The sequence below is a fragment of the Dipodomys ordii genome, unplaced genomic scaffold, assembly GCF_000151885.1.
Source record: "Dipodomys ordii isolate 6190 unplaced genomic scaffold, Dord_2.0 Scaffold92, whole genome shotgun sequence".
NCBI classification, from domain to species: Eukaryota; Metazoa; Chordata; class Mammalia; order Rodentia; family Heteromyidae; genus Dipodomys; species Dipodomys ordii.
In genome coordinates, this window is record NW_012267308.1 from 4,256,499 (window position 1) to 4,271,139 (window position 14,641).

A 14,641-nucleotide genomic window follows, 5' to 3' on the forward strand; every position below is an offset into this window, starting at 1 on the left:
CCGGCTTTTTTCTTTTTGCTTATGTGGTGCTGAGGAATTGAACCCAGGGCCTCAGGCATGCAAGGCAAGCGCTCTACCACTGAGCCAACTTCCCAGCCCTGTGTTGAGATCTTTTTGCCCCAGCGAACCTTGGAACTGGATCCTCCTGATCACCGCCTCCGGAGTAGATGGGATTACAGGCATCCATAGCCTGGCTCCTGCTGAGACCTCACACAGGTCCCTGGCGTTCAGGGTGATCCTGCCTCCACAGTGTGTACTCTCTCCCTATCGTGCCGCACCCACCTTACACACAGAGAGAAACCACATCTGGGTAGAGTTCCAAAGAAACCAGCATTTTTTATTAGTGTTTGTCAAAATCCTAGCCATTTCAAATTTCTTGGTCTCACTTCTTGTGGGGGCAGGCAGCCCAGGCCAGGAAGTATAGGCTGTAGGCAGTGCCTAGGAAGGAAGGGGAAGTGAGGGATCCTCAATGAGACCCTAATCCCACCTTTAAACTCCATCTGAGTGTGTATGGCCCTCTGTAGGTTCTCTAGCCATCAGTTGAGTTCCCAGCTCCCTCCCAACTGGACTCCTGATGGGGACCCCCTGGTGTTGGTCAGGCCAGAGTAGCTTTGTCCTCACTCAACTCCTACCAAAGTCCCAGGCCCACCATAACTAGCTCAGTTTCTCCTAGGAACATAAGCCCAAGTCCTCAAGAGAGTCCCAGCTCCAGTCCCCAGTGCGGTCAGCTCAAGACTCACCGCCTCTTTAAATAATAAGCCCAGCCAGTCCCCCCTGGTCCCCATCCCAAGTAACTCAGGCCAAGGGTGAGAAGTCCCCACACTTACCCCCCATAGTCAGTACCATAGTCACCAAATACAGGATGTTGTCGTTTCTTCCACCTTTCAAATAAACTGGGAGGCCATTGTCCTCCTAGGTGTGGGATGAAAAGGGGCTCAGGTCTCTCAGGGCTTCACTCGTCCTTCCCACCACCTGGGTCCCCCAACACACAGCCACACCCCCAACCCGTGGCCACGCCCCCAAACTACACCCACGCCCGTCCCCTCCACTCCCAGCCACCAAAGCCACACCCACCACCAAGCCACACCCACCACCAAGCCACACCCACCACGAGTCCCGCCCACTGCGCAGCCACCTGGAAAATCTTCTGTTTCTCAGGCACCCGGTTCTCCACACGGTTCCGCTGCGCCGTCGAACAGAAGGAGCGGATCAGCGCCTGGGAGACCTGCGGGGTAGGAAGTGGCTGGGTAGGAGGCAGCTGCTCCCGCGTGGGTCCGGCCGGGGCCGCCTTCCGAGGCCGGGACGTGGGGCCAGCGTCTCCTGGCGGCCCAGCGCCAGCCGCCGGTGGGGTGCGCGCCCAGAGGTCGGGCTCTGAGGTTGGGGAGCTGTGTAGGGTCCTGGTAGGAAAGGACCCAGAAGAGAGACTGATGCTCCTGGAGTCCAGGTCCTGGGTGGCGTGGGGGCAGCGGGAGGAAGGATGAGGGGAGGAGTTCAACCCCCAGGCCCTGGGACACACGCGGCAGAGCGTCTCGGGTTCCACAGCTGGGATGTTTTTGGGGTCTCATTAGGGTGAGGCGTCTGGGTTTGGGGGGAGGGGGTCCCCAGTCAACCTGTCGATTGAAGCCTCACCCGCAGAGCCCTCATTCTGAGTCCTCAGCGACTGAAGTCACCACCAGAGACACAGCACCCCACCTCTCCTGCCGGTCCACCAGACTTGACAGTTGGGGCGCCTTGATCTCTGTTGGGTTGGGTGGAGAGCGCCCGCAAATCGAATCAGTCCAGTGGGCGCGTGGCCAAGGTGCTGCTGCCAGGTCCCGCGCGCAGGTGCAGAGGCCACAGCGCCGCCACCTGTTCCTCCCCTGGGAGGCAGAAAGGTGAGCCGTGCGTTCCCTATCAGGGGAGGCAGTCTGGGGCCAGTGCAGAATGAGGGAAACCAGAACTTGTACTCCTTGTTCTAGCTACACAGAGAGTGGGCTTCACCTTTGAACCTTAGCTTCTGTATTTGTAAGGTGAAGGTCAAAATCTGGATTATTTTTTCGCTTAATTTTCATTTTATCAAGGAGAAGTTCCAAGATAGACAAAAGCAACGAGAAAGGTCCAATGAATCCCTTTCTTTGACCCATCACCTACACCAACAATGATCAGCATTATAGTGTTTATCATTGACCATTTTCATTTATTCTACCTCCACTCAACAAACATTTATTTAGCTGGTGTTGGGGGCTTGAACTCAGGGCATCTAGCTCTAGCTTGGCTCTTGTGTGCCAGTACTAGGGCTTGAACTGTGGGAACTGTCCCTTAGCTTTTTTGCTCAAAGCTGGTGCTCTATCACTTGAGCCATAGCTCCACCTCTGGCTTTCTGGTGGTTCATAGGAGATAAAGAGTCTCATGGACTTTCCTGCCTAGGCTGGCATTGAACAGCAATCCTCAAGCTCTCTGCCTCCTCAGTTACTGGAGACTTTCTAACCAGTATGAATTCTGTAGTGGTCAATGAGCTGGGAGCCAAGAACGAAGGCCTGCCCACACTCTCTACATTCATAAGGTTTGATACCCGGGTGAATTCTCTGATGTTCAGTAAGTTGTGAACTACGAATAAAGGCCATGCCACATTCCCGGCAAGCATAGGGTTTCTCACAGGTATGTGTTCGCTGATGGTGAGTCAGTTGGGAAACACGAATAAATGCTTTCCCACATTCCTTACATTTGTAGGGTTTGTCACCAGTGTGAATTCGTTGATGCTGAATTAGGTATGAGCTGCGACTAAAGGCCTTCCCACAGTCCTTGCATTTGTGGGGTCGGTCACCAGTATGAACTCTCTGATGTCGAGAGCGCTGGGAAAGCTGTCGGAAGGCCTTCCCGCACTCCTGACATTCATAGGGCTTCTCCCCAGAATGGATCCGCTGATGGCGAGTGACTTCTGAGCTATGAAAAAAGCTCTTCCCGCATTCCTTACATTGGTAGGGCTTCTCTCCGGTGTGGATTCGCTGGTGCACACTGAGCTGTGAGTGCTGTCGAAAGGCTTTCCCACATTCTTTACACTGGTAGGGGCGTGCACCTGTATGGATTCTCTGATGGACGGTCAGCTGGGAGCTCTGGATGAAAGCCTTTCCACAGTCTTCACACACATAGGGCTTCTCACCCGTGTGTGTTCTCTGATGCAGCACCAGTTGGGAATGTTGCCGAAAGCTCTTCCCACATTCTTTGCATCCATAGGGTTTGACACCAGTATGAAGTCTCTGATGGAGACTAAGTTCTGAGCTCCGGCTGAAGGCCTTGCCACACTCCGTACAGCCATACGGTCTCTGGCCTGTGTGGATTCTCTGATGTTGAACAAGGTGTGAGGCACGACTGAAGGTCTTCCCACACTGTGGACACTCAAAGGGCTTTACACCAGTGTGAGTTTTCTGGTGCTGAGTAAGGTGTGAGCTGCGGCTAAATGCTTTCCCACATTCTGTGCATTTAATCACTTTCTTACAGGTCTCACTGGGCTGCTGTAGGGTGACAGTGGGGGGATGCTTGAAAGCAGGCACATTTTCATTCATGGGTTCCACTTGCTGCGAGCAGCATTGCTTTCTGACTTGCTGCACCTCCAATGGGCCTCTGCATTCCCAGCCTCCAAGGAAATGGTAGTCAAGGCTGTCTACTGCTCCCCAATTTAGTGACCCCATTTCCAACAGACCTTTGGCTGGAAATGTCTCACACCTGGGCTCCAAGTCTGAAAAATAAGAGAAGTAAATGCAATGTCTTTTCAATGAGACATAAAAAACAAAACAAAAAAAACTACAGTGCCAATGATGCTGGTGGCTCTGGCCATAATCCTATCAACTCAGGAGGCTGAGCTCTAAGGATAGAGGTTTCAGGCCAGCTTAGACAGACAAATCTGTGATTCTGTTATCTTCAATGAGTCAGTGAAAAGTGGGAAGTGGATCTGTGGCTCAAATGGTAAAGTGTCAGCCTAAGGTAAAAAGCCAAGGGACAATATCTAGGCTCTGAGTTCAAGCCCAAGTAATAGAATTTTAAAAAATTTGGTCTAAATACCGAATTACTTCCAGAAGGCCATGAAAGCACAAATGTGATAAGAGTTCATATTTTGCCAGAGGGATTAATTTGATATGGTTCAGAATCACCTAGGAAGCCAAGAAAACAGTATGAAATACCTGTTAATAGTACGATGTTCAGCCAGGTGCTGATAGCTCACACTTATAATCTTAGCTACTCAGGAGTCTGAGATCTGAGGATTGTGGTTCAAAGCCAGCCCAAGCAGGAAAGTCATTGAGACTCTTATCTCCAATTAACCAACAGAAAACAGAAAGTGGCACTGTGGCTCAAGTGGTAGAGCGCAAGCCTTGAGCTGAAGAGCTGAGGGACAGCGCTCAGGCCCAGAGTTCAAGCCCCATGATCAACCAAAAAAAAAAAAGTATAGATGTTCAAACATCACCCCGACTGAATAAAAGCATACAAGATCAGGACCATAATGTGTGTGTATAATCTATTTAATATATCCATCTATTTCCCTGTTTGTTTCTTTTTGCAAGTCCTGGAAATTGAACTCAGGGCTAGGCTCTATTCTTGAGCACGATAGGAAATGTACTCATTACTTTGCTCATGTAACTGTAACTCTTCTGTATTTTTACAATAAAAAATGTATTAAAAAAAAGCAACTGGGAAAGAAAAGGACACATTATCTCTTTGAGATAGAAAAGAGGGTATGAGCCGGACACTGGTGGCTCAGGCCTGTAATCCTAGCTACTCAGGAGGCTGAGATCTGAGGATGGCGGTTCAAAGCCAGCCCGGGCAGGAGAGACCGTGAGACTCCTATCTCCAATAAACCACCAGAAAACCGGAAGTGGCGCTGTAGCTCAAGTGGTAGAGCGCTCGCCCTGAGCTGAAGAGCTGAGGGACAGCGCCCAGGCCCAGAGTTCAAGCCCCACAACCGACAAAAAAAAAAAAAAAGAAAAGAGGGTATGAGAACTGGGCCCTGGTGGCTCACCCCTGTAATCCTAGCTACTCAGGAAGCTGAGATCTGAAGATAACAGTTCAATGCCAGCCTGGGAAGAAAAGTTCCCATGAGATTCTTATCTCCAATTAACCATCAGAAAACGGGAAGTAGAGCTGTGGTTCAAAGTGGTAGAGTGCTAGCCTTTAGCAAAAAAGCTCAGGGACACCATCCAGGCCCTGAGTTCAAGCCCCACAACCAACAACAACAACAAAAAAGAGAGTGTGAGAGAAGAAGGGTCAGGCAGGAACTTAGCAGAGGGCAAGTCTCCTTTGGGAGCTGATGCTGACAAGGTGTTTGCCGTTTATATATCTTCATTTCTTGGTCTTCATCCTACAGCAGGGCTTTGGGGGAGCTTCCTGGCAATAATTCAAGCTGTAGGTAACAGCTGACTCTTACAGGGCTATTAGCCACATTACCTGCTGTACCAATCAGTGCTCACTAACCTGGGTACCACAGTCTTTCCATATCATCTGCAATTATCCAGGGCTCTCTCCCTTGCTCCAATAAGAAGATGACATCAGGCTTAGAAATAGAAAGACCTGTTGAGGGAAAACAGAGGAGGACTGATCATACTTCCTAAATTCAAACCCACTTCCTTGGTCAGCAAGGAATCCAGGCAATTGTAAGAGAGGTGTGAAGGCTATCCAAAGGATGGGAATTGAATGACTCATTTCCAATTCCACAAAGCCCTGAACCATTTTCTTGGGGCCAGAGACCAGAAATTCAATCAGAAACTTGTGCCCTACAGATAGATAAATAGAAATTCCAGAGGGATATTCCTGAATTATTGGCAGTAGCTAACTAAGGTGATTTCATTCCATTTAACTCTCTCCTTCCCCTCCGATTCATTCCTTTATATTGGCCCTGCTCTGTGTCAGGATTATTATTATCCAGAGAGCCTATCTATGAGGGAATGTATTATTTCTGACCTGTGCTTTGGCATTGGGTTTTGGTTGATGAAAGCATGAGCAGAAGTCAGATGCTGGTGACTCACATCTGTAATTCTAGATACTTATAAGGCTGAGATCTAAGGCTCACAATTCCAAGCCAGTCCATGAAGGAAAGTCTGTGAGACTCTTATTTCCAACTAACTACTAATACAGCTAGAAGTGGAACTGTGGCTCAAGTTGTAGAGTGCTAGCCTTGAGCAAAGAAGCTCAAGGAAAAGCGCCAGGCCCTGAGTTCAAGCCCCAGGACTGGCACACACACACTAAAAGCACAATCAGATCAGTGGGTCAATTAGGAAGATGAATGTTGGGCTGTTTCTTACTGCCTTCTTCTTGTCCTCCCTCTCTTCCGCTTTCCCCTTTCCCTCCATTCCTTTCCTTTCCCCTGACTTGGGAAATCTAGAAGTAGCTATATAGTTGCTGCTGGCTGGGCTATTCTCTGTGGCTGTACTTTCCAACATCTCTAGTGTCACTGGTTCTTCTCTTTGCTCCCTTGGACCAGAGGTGGCAACAGCTGGCTCTCACTCACCTTGGGTGTTCCTTTTCTGTCTGTCCCTGTGTGATACAGGAGCCTTACCTACAGAGACCAAATGACTGAAGGTCTCCAAAGTCACATTCCTGTACAGGTTCCTCTGGGCCGGTTCTAGGTACTTCCATTCTTCCTGAGAAAACACTATGACCACATCCCTGAAGGTCACCAGTCCCTGAAACAATAAACCCACCCAGTACTAGTAAATTCCAAGACTTGTTTTTTCCACTTTTTCAATAGTCAAAGAATAGTATGATGATGCCCACAAATAATCATTGTTTTAGAATTATATCTACAAATTACTTTCTATCATTTTTACTTATTTACATAAACACATATATGTAGCTTTATACATGCTACATACAAGCAATCTACTACTGAGCTCTACCCCCTGGTCTTCTATCTTTTCTACTTGATGTATTTTGAGGCAATGTCACATAGTTTTTCTGTCAGTCCTGGGGCCTGAACTCTGGGCCTGGGCCCTATTCCTCAGCAATTCAGCTCAAGGCTAGCACTCTACCCTTGAGCCACAGCGCCAATCCCGGCTTTTTTTCCCCTGCTTATGTGGTGCTAAGGAATCGAACCCTGGGCCTCATGCATGCAAGGCAAGCACTCTACCATTGAGCCACTTTCCCGGCCCCTAGATTAAAAAAAAACAAAAACAAAAAAAGAAAAACACATAAGAACGTCATTACACTTAACAGTAATTCTCTCTTGCGGTTTGCTGTGGTTTGCTGGTGGTTAACTGGAGGTAAAAGTCTCAGTTTTTCCTGTCCAGGCCGACTGTGAACCATGATCCTCAGATCTTAGCCTCCTGAGTACCTCTTGATTCACAGCTCTAGGTCTGGTTTGTTTGTTTTTTCCTGGATAATTGGAGATAAGGGTGCCTTGGATTTGTTTGGGTTGGCTTTGAACCACAATCCTCAGATCTCAGCCTCCTGAGACTGCTAGAATTATAGGAATCATGTTGGGATTACAGGTGCGTGATACCATACCCAGACAGAACTGTGTACTTATATGGGTGAATTTTAGTATGTCAATTCTATATATAAAAATCTGAGGGCTGGGAAGGTGGCTCAGTGGTAGAGTGCTTGCCTTGCATGCATGAGGCCCTGGGTTTGATTCCTTAGCACCACATAAGCAGAAAAAGCTGGAAGTGGTGCTGTGGCTCAAGTGGTAGAGTGCTAGCCTTGAGCTGAAGAACTGAGGGACAGCACCCAGGCCCAAAGCCACCTTCCCAGAGTTCAGGCCCCATGACCGACAAAGAAAAAAAAATCTGTTTGGTAGAGCACTAAGGCTCTGGATTCTGTCCCAGCATTGGAGGGGAAAACAAAAAAAAAAATTAAAATTGAGGAAGCAGCCAATATATGCCTGTGATTCTAGCAATTCAGAGGCTAAGGTAGTCATACGTAGTAAAACTATATACATATAAAAGGACTGACAAGCATGATACTGAAAGTTTGGGGTTTTGTTTTTTCCTGTGTGCCAGTCCTGGGGCTTGAACTCAGGCACAGGCACTGACCTTGAGCTTTTTTACTCAAAGCTGGTGCCCTACCATTTGGACCACATCTCCACTTCTGGATTTTGGATGGTTCATTGGAGGTGAGTCTCACAGAGTTTTTTGCCTAGGCTGGCTTGGAACTAGGATCCTAATATCTCAGTCACCTGAATAGATAAGGTAACAGCTGTTGACCACCACGCTCTGCAGGAAATACTTCATATTTTAAGATGGGGAAACAATGAAGAAAGAAAGGAAGTTATCTAGGTCAATAGGAAAGATCAAACTACCTCATCCTTGGCCCCACTTGTGGTTATGATAAAGGAAGTGCTCCTGGTTCTTTCGAGTTCACTGCACCAGTGGCGCTCAGTGCGGGCACTCCTCATATAAGTGAGCAATGCTGGAGAAGAGTTTGCCATCAGGAAGCAGGGCCCTAGCACTTGTTCCCTAGGGTGGACAGACTGTATGGGCTGCAGAGATGTTTTAGGATAGGGATCACAGATGTTCCTATGATCTGGAGGGAAGGCACATCATCTTAAGGATAGTAGAAGGTACAACTTACCTGTAGGGCCATGGCTTCCAGAACAATCTAGCCTGCTAAGTCTGGATTACTTCTCTTTGCAAGTGCAGAGTCCTGGAGAAGCAAAGTAGGGGGAAAAGGAGGACATTTATGAGAAGCTGACTGTGCTTCAGCACTCACAAATCAATGCACTTAGAATAACTGGATTCTACTCTCCCTGCTCCACTTCCTTTGTTTTCCCCTTGTCCTACTACACAAACAAAATTATGAAAGGTTGAGAATGTGGCTTAGTGGTAGAGTGCTTGCTTAGCATGCATAAAGCCCTGAGTTGGATTCCTCAGTACTACATACACCGAAAAAGCCAGAAGTGGCACTGTGGTAGATAGCTAGCCTTGAGCAAAAAAGGCTTAATGACAGTGCCCAGGCCATAAGTTCAAGCCCCAGGATTGGCCAAAACAAAACAATTATGAACAACAGAGTTCAACCAGGTGTGGATGGCTCCAGCCTGTAATCATAGTTACTCAAGAGGATCCCAGTTCAAAGCCAGCTGGGGAAGCCAAATTGGAGAGACACATCTCCAATTAACCAGCAAAATTCTACAAGTGGAGGTGTGGCTTGTATAGTAAAATCCAATAAATCCAGCTGGTGAGAAACAGAGAAGCCACCTTTTTTAGAGATTGAATTGAGAGTCTTTATTAAAAGGTTGGTACTTGGTAGAGCGCTCGCCTTGAGCTGAAGAGCTGAGGGACAGCGCCCAGGCCCAGAGTTCAAGTCCCACGACCGACAAAAAAAAAAAAAAAGGTTGGTACCTGGGCTGGGAAGGTGGCTCAGTGGTAGAGTGATTGCCTTGTATGCATGAAGCCCTGGGTTCGATTCCTCAGCACCACATAAGCAGAAACAGATGGAAGTGGTGCTGTGGTCAAGTGGTAGAGTGCTAGCCTTGAGCTGAAGAGCTGAGGGACAGCGCCCAGGTCCAGAGTTCAGGCCCCAGGACCGGCAAAAGAAAAAAAGAAAAAGGTTGACTTCAGTACCCCAAACAGAGCTTACACAAAGTGGTTTTTTTGTTTCTTGGTAGGTTGTGAGGCCAAATTCTGGGCCCCACAAAAACAACAACAACAAAAAAAACACACCAAAAAAACTCCCACATACTTGGGGTCAAGGCACTTAAGCAGAACTTATATGAACATACTCAGGTATAAGCTCAGGTCCCAGGAGAACTTTTCCATCTAGGGAAGATAGGCTTCAACCTTCCTTATAGGACTATATTTAGAGGCTTCTCCAGAGGTGGGTGGTTTAAGCCATTTAGGGAGGTAATCAAGGCAGAATCAGCATTCTCCATGCAAAATTTTCCTAAGGCTATGTAACATCTGCATTTCTCAGAAGCAGAATTTGCCTAACTCACTTTGAGCTAGGCATCTGCACTCAATGAATGGCCTCTCTCACCCCTAGGCTTTTCAGTACTGGGTGGAGCTCCCTCTACCCAGCAAGAGGTACCAGACTCACTGTGAGAGGTTACTTAGACTCAGCCTCCTCACTTCGGGCTCAAGTGGCAAGAGTGCCATCCTTATTGAAAAAGCTAAGGGAGAGTGAGAGGCCCTGAGTTCAAGCCCCAGTAACCCCTTCCTCACAATGAAAAAGTTTCAAAAGCAAAGAAATGCATGCCCTGAAGTAAGAGTTTCAGAAAAAGAATAAAGCCTGATGCACTTTGAATTTGGCTTTTGGCTGTTGCAATTGCAATTCTTTCCTTTTGAACACTTTTTACTGGAAGGGTTAAGAGCACATAATCACCGCTGACCAGAAACCAGGGAATCCTAACCCTTTCCCCAGCCGAGTCACTGAACCAAATGTAAGGGTTGCTGGAAGGAAATTCGCACGAAGTTCAGGGGAAGAGGGTTTATTGAAAGAGAGAAAGACACCAAGCTGCTGCCACACAACATGGAGGCATGAAGGGCAAGAAAGCCTATGGCAGGAGGAGAAAGATTATATAGGGGAGGGCGAGTAAGGGGGTGTGGCCACAGCCGATGGGGAAGTAACCTCAGAGGATGGGGAAATCAAGAGTCTGGGAGACCTCCCCTTGCCACCAGGCATGCAGTTGCCTGGGTTACAGGTGCTGGCCAGGGACTTCTAGTGTGCACAGGGCTTTCCCTGTGCTCAAAGGGAAGGGGCCAGTTCTCATGGACAGACCGAACAATCTCTATAGCACATAGAAAGGTCAAAACTGTAAGGAAACGCCCCCCCCTCGCAGACGTAATCTCCGCCCTCTTGAGCAGTAGGCGAGGCACTACCCACTTCCGCGCCCCCCCCCCCATATAAAAGGGGTCTGCAACGCGCCAGTGGCACCATTTTCTCCCTTTCCTCAACTTGGCCTTGTCAGCTCTGCTTGCAATAAATCTTTCTCCTACTTGACTTTTGTGCATGGTCTTTTGGGTTACTTTCTTTGGGGTTACTTCCTACCGAAGTTTACATTTTCTCCTTCAAGAACAAGCTGCAATTTTAGGGACCACGTGAGTACACAACTGTCCAGAGACAGAAACGTTCTAACTTCACAGGTCCTATAGAGGTCAGCAAAATGAAGTCACTGGCACTCTCACACCAGCACTCCGGACACTGCACAAGGTGTCACATCACCCTAACAGAACCAAACATCCGCTCATGAGATGCCTGAGGATACAGCACCACAATCACAACCACACCGAGAGACACAATTACCTCATCACCATAACACAGGCTTTCCACACCGTTCCCAAATGCCCTGCACGGTCCCACTGTTACACTAGGGGCACACAGAACCACTTCATTAATTGAGGAGCATTCATTAGGCAGAGTGAAATAAGGATACAGAGTCTAAATAACATCACCTGGTCTTGATGGGCGGTGGGGGCTTTTCACCTAGGTCTAAGAGGTAAAATAGGCCATTCTTTGAATTGCAGGCCTATCACTCTGTTTAGCCCCTGGAAAGCTCGGCTCCAGAGAATATGCAGATGTGTCAAGCTGTTTAGCCCAAGGAAGTTTTGCTCCAGAGAATGCTTGATCCTGATGCTTTCCCCACACAGTTTGCTTTGTTTGGTATAACACTTTTGGTGAGCTTGGTTCCTCATCCCAATCATGTGGCTTTTTCCTTTAAGCTTTGTGCTACCTGCAAGTCTTTGGGACGGGAATCCACCTGCAGTCACTAGCTTTTGAATAAAGACTCCCAGTTGGACCTCTCAAAATGTGGCTTCTCTGTATTTCGCAATTGAATTACTGTATAACACAGACAAAAACATCTAACACTGGCAAAGTCCACACAACCATCATCCCAGAAACAAGGCGACCAGGCACACATACACAACGACACACGCAGTGCCACGCCCACAGCCCCAAGAAACAGACAAAACACAACATTACACGTGGTTACACAGAACCACACACACTCTGGAGACCGGTGATTTACAAAGTCACGGGTAGCCACATCCCGCCACAGAGACACAAGCAAAAACACACTCAGAATGGTCCAGCCATTCGGCATCACAGGGCCGGAACACGCCCCGTCCTGCCCCAGACTCACAGGCCCCCTCACCTTTACCCCGCACTTCTTGGTCCTGATCCTTGAGAAGCTAAGGCTCTCGCCCCGACGCTAACACGACGTCAGGACGCGGTGGACTCTGGGAAACGTAGTTCAGCGCCACACCAGCCGCGATCAAGATGGCGCGTCTTGTAAGTCTGGGCTAGGCCCGTTCGGAGACTGCGCAGGAGCTATCAGAGGACGATCACTCTAGACATCCCTATACAGATTATTTAATCCCAAGGAAGGACATTTGCCTCAACAATTGCAAATTCATGGGGGGAGACGGACATATTTGGAGGGGAGGGGAGGTAGGGGGAAATAAAGAGACTACAGATCCGCGATGCCTTACGGGAAATGTAGTCCCATCCAGCGGCGGCAAAGGCTAGGGGCGGGGAACGGCGTTGTTAGTCACAGAACGATTGGGCCTGGCCTACGTGAAGGAGCCCAGCCGCGTCGCGGTGGCTTCTGGGAGTGCTCTCTCGCCTTCAGCAGTGCGCAGGCGCAGCGCACCGGGAGTGGACATTTTGGTCTTTGTCCGCGGGTCAGTACGGCCTCTGGGTCCACGTGGCGCGAAAGTAGGAGGTGGGATCTGGGCGTTTTGGGTCGGTCGGGTCCGGGAGGTTGAAGGGAGGGTTCCCGGTCGCTCCGCGGCGCGGCGCGGGATCGAGGAACAAGGGTTAAGCGATGGTGGCCTTCGGGGAGGAGGCGGGACGGGGGAGGGGGAGGGCGGGGCGATGGTGGCCTTCGGGGAGGAGGCGGGACGGGGGAGGGGGAGGGCGGGTTCTGAGCTCGGGTGACCCTGGGTTTGACCGCCAAGTTTGACCTGTCAACGGGGAACGGAGGAGTTCAGGGTGCGGCCGCCAGCAGTCGGTGAGGAGGAGCCGCGGACTCGGGCGGCGTCGAGGTTTAAAGTCTCAGCCTCACTTCCGTGATCGGAAGTGCGGATAATGGGGAGGGGGCCATCTTTCAGGGAGCATCCGCTGGCCTGGGAGCTTGAAAAGGGTCGGAAGAGACGGAGTCAGTCACTCCCAGGAGATAGGAACTAATGATTTTTAAGATTTGTGCCAGTTTAGGGGCTGGTACTGAGCGTCTAGTTGGTGTCCTTGAGCTCCCCTCCCCGACCCCCAGTACTAATGCTGTAACACTTGAGTCAAAGCCCCACTTGTAGCTTTTTATTGGCTAATTGGAGATAAGAATCTCACGGACTTTCATGCACAAGTTGACTTCGAACCTGGATCCTCAGATCTTGGCTACCTGAGTAGCTGGGATGACAGGCGTGAGCCACCGGTGCCCTACTCGAGTTTTATTAATAGTAAATTTGGTGCGTGATGGTGGAGGGTTTCCATGTGATTTTTTTCATTAATGGTTACGTTTGTACGTGAGAAAAGTGCACTGTTATGACGAAATGTTTATCTTTAAAACGTTGAAAAATAGGCTGGGAATGTATTTTAGTTGCTTGGCATGCATGATACCCTGGGTTCAATTCCTCAGTACCATATAAACAGAAAGAGCCAGAAGTGGTGCTATAGGGCAAGTGGTAGAGTGCTAGCCTTGAGCAAAAAAAGCACAGGGACAGTGCCCAGGTCCTGAGTTCAAGCCCCAGGACTAGACGCCCCCCACAAAAAAAAAGTTGGAAAAATGTTTTTAAAACAGTTGTACACAAAAAAAAAACTGCACTTATTTATTTAGTTTGCTGGTCCTGAGCTTGAACTCAGGGCCTTGGCTCTGTCCCTGAGCCTCTCTGTCCTCAAAGCTAGCACTCTACCACTTACTTGAGCCATAGCGCCACTTCTGGCTTTTTCTGTTTATGTGGTACCCAGGGCTTCATGCATGCTAGGTAAGCACTTTAACACTAAGCCTCATTCCCAGCCCAAACACATTTATTTTTGAGGTAAAATATATGTTACCTCTTTTATTTAAACTAGAGTAACTGATAGGAATTTTTTTGTTATGCAGTGCTTACTTCAGACTCAAATTTTTGATCTTCAAACTACTAAGTCCTCAGATGTCAGCTTCTGAAGTGGCTATGATTGATTACAGGCATGGGCCAGTAATGCCCAGCTCTAACTTCTTAATGAGTCCCAAGTTTTCTTAGATTGTGTGAGTTTTCTTACATAAGAAGAAAATTACTTCATTCACCTCTCAGACCCCTTTCACATACCTTTAAGGATTAAATGATAATTGGGTACCAGATTAAGATATGCAATTCAATAGCCTTTGACTTTATCAACAGCCAATTTAGGCGATACAGTTGAAGAAAACTAGTTCTTACAATAACAATACATTGATGAAAGCTAGGCACAAGTGGCTCACACCTGTAATCTTAGCTACCCAGGGGGCTGAGATGCAGGATCCTCAGTGGCATAAGCCACTGGTGCCCAGCTCTCTGAGCTTTTTTGTTCAAGGACAGCACTCTACCACTTGGTTCACACCTCCACTTCCATTTTCTTTTTTTGGGGGGGTGGGTGGGTCCGGTCGTGGGGCCTGAACTCTGGGCCTGGGCTGTCCCTCAGCTCTTCAGCTCAAGGCTAGCGCTCTACCACTTGAGCCACAGCGCCACTTCCGGCTTTTTTCTTTTTTGCTTATGTGGTGCTGAGGAAT

General features: G+C 48.6%; 2 protein-coding genes and 1 long non-coding RNA gene across 4 annotated transcripts in view; 1 reads left to right on the forward strand and 2 right to left on the reverse strand.

Moving 5' to 3' along the window:
- Positions 1-330: 330 nt before the first annotated feature.
- Positions 331-1,915, reverse strand: LOC105993116 (cytochrome c oxidase subunit 7A1, mitochondrial). Of its 2 annotated transcripts, none has more exons than XM_013026275.1 (4): positions 1,630-1,915; positions 1,136-1,225; positions 828-912; positions 331-438 (listed from the first exon to the last, which is right to left on the reverse strand). In XM_013026275.1, exons 1-4 carry the CDS (start codon positions 1,642-1,644, stop codon positions 383-385), a joined length of 246 nt encoding a protein of 81 aa, XP_012881729.1. In that variant the 5' UTR covers positions 1,645-1,915; the 3' UTR covers positions 331-382. The 2 variants fall into 2 exon arrangements, with proteins under 2 accessions (XP_012881729.1, XP_012881728.1); XM_013026274.1 differs by having other exon boundaries at positions 1,109-1,225.
- A 486-nt stretch (positions 1,916-2,401) lies between these two features.
- Positions 2,402-12,101, reverse strand: Znf565 (zinc finger protein 565). Its single transcript, XM_013026239.1, has 5 exons — positions 12,053-12,101; positions 8,536-8,607; positions 6,524-6,650; positions 5,443-5,538; positions 2,402-3,715 (listed from the first exon to the last, which is right to left on the reverse strand). Exons 2-5 carry the CDS (start codon positions 8,545-8,547, stop codon positions 2,463-2,465), a joined length of 1,488 nt encoding a protein of 495 aa, XP_012881693.1. The 5' UTR covers positions 8,548-8,607; positions 12,053-12,101; the 3' UTR covers positions 2,402-2,462.
- Positions 12,102-12,539: 438 nt separating this feature from the next.
- Positions 12,540-14,641, forward strand: part of LOC105993132 — an 18,939-nt gene continuing 16,837 nt past the window's right edge. The window contains exon 1 of the long non-coding RNA XR_001175435.1: positions 12,540-12,622. This is a non-coding gene — a long non-coding RNA (uncharacterized LOC105993132). The remainder of the gene's footprint in view (positions 12,623-14,641) is intronic.

What these genes read in the sequence shown, in the direction of transcription:
- LOC105993116 (XM_013026274.1), bottom strand. An exon ending in CGCAGTGGGCGGGACTCGTG is followed by an intron (nt 913 to 1,108) that starts GTGGGTGTGGCT and finishes TCCCACACCTAG; the next exon opens with GAGGACAATGGCCTCCCAGT. An exon ending in TATGGTACTGACTATGGGGG is followed by an intron (nt 439 to 827) that starts GTAAGTGTGGGG and finishes CTTCCTTCCTAG; the next exon opens with GCACTGCCTACAGCCTATAC.
- Znf565 (XM_013026239.1), bottom strand. An exon ending in CAGTCATTTGGTCTCTGTAG is followed by an intron (nt 5,539 to 6,523) that starts GTAAGGCTCCTG and finishes TTCCCTCAACAG; the next exon opens with GTCTTTCTATTTCTAAGCCT. An exon ending in GGAAAGACTGTGGTACCCAG is followed by an intron (nt 3,716 to 5,442) that starts GTTAGTGAGCAC and finishes CTTATTTTTCAG; the next exon opens with ACTTGGAGCCCAGGTGTGAG.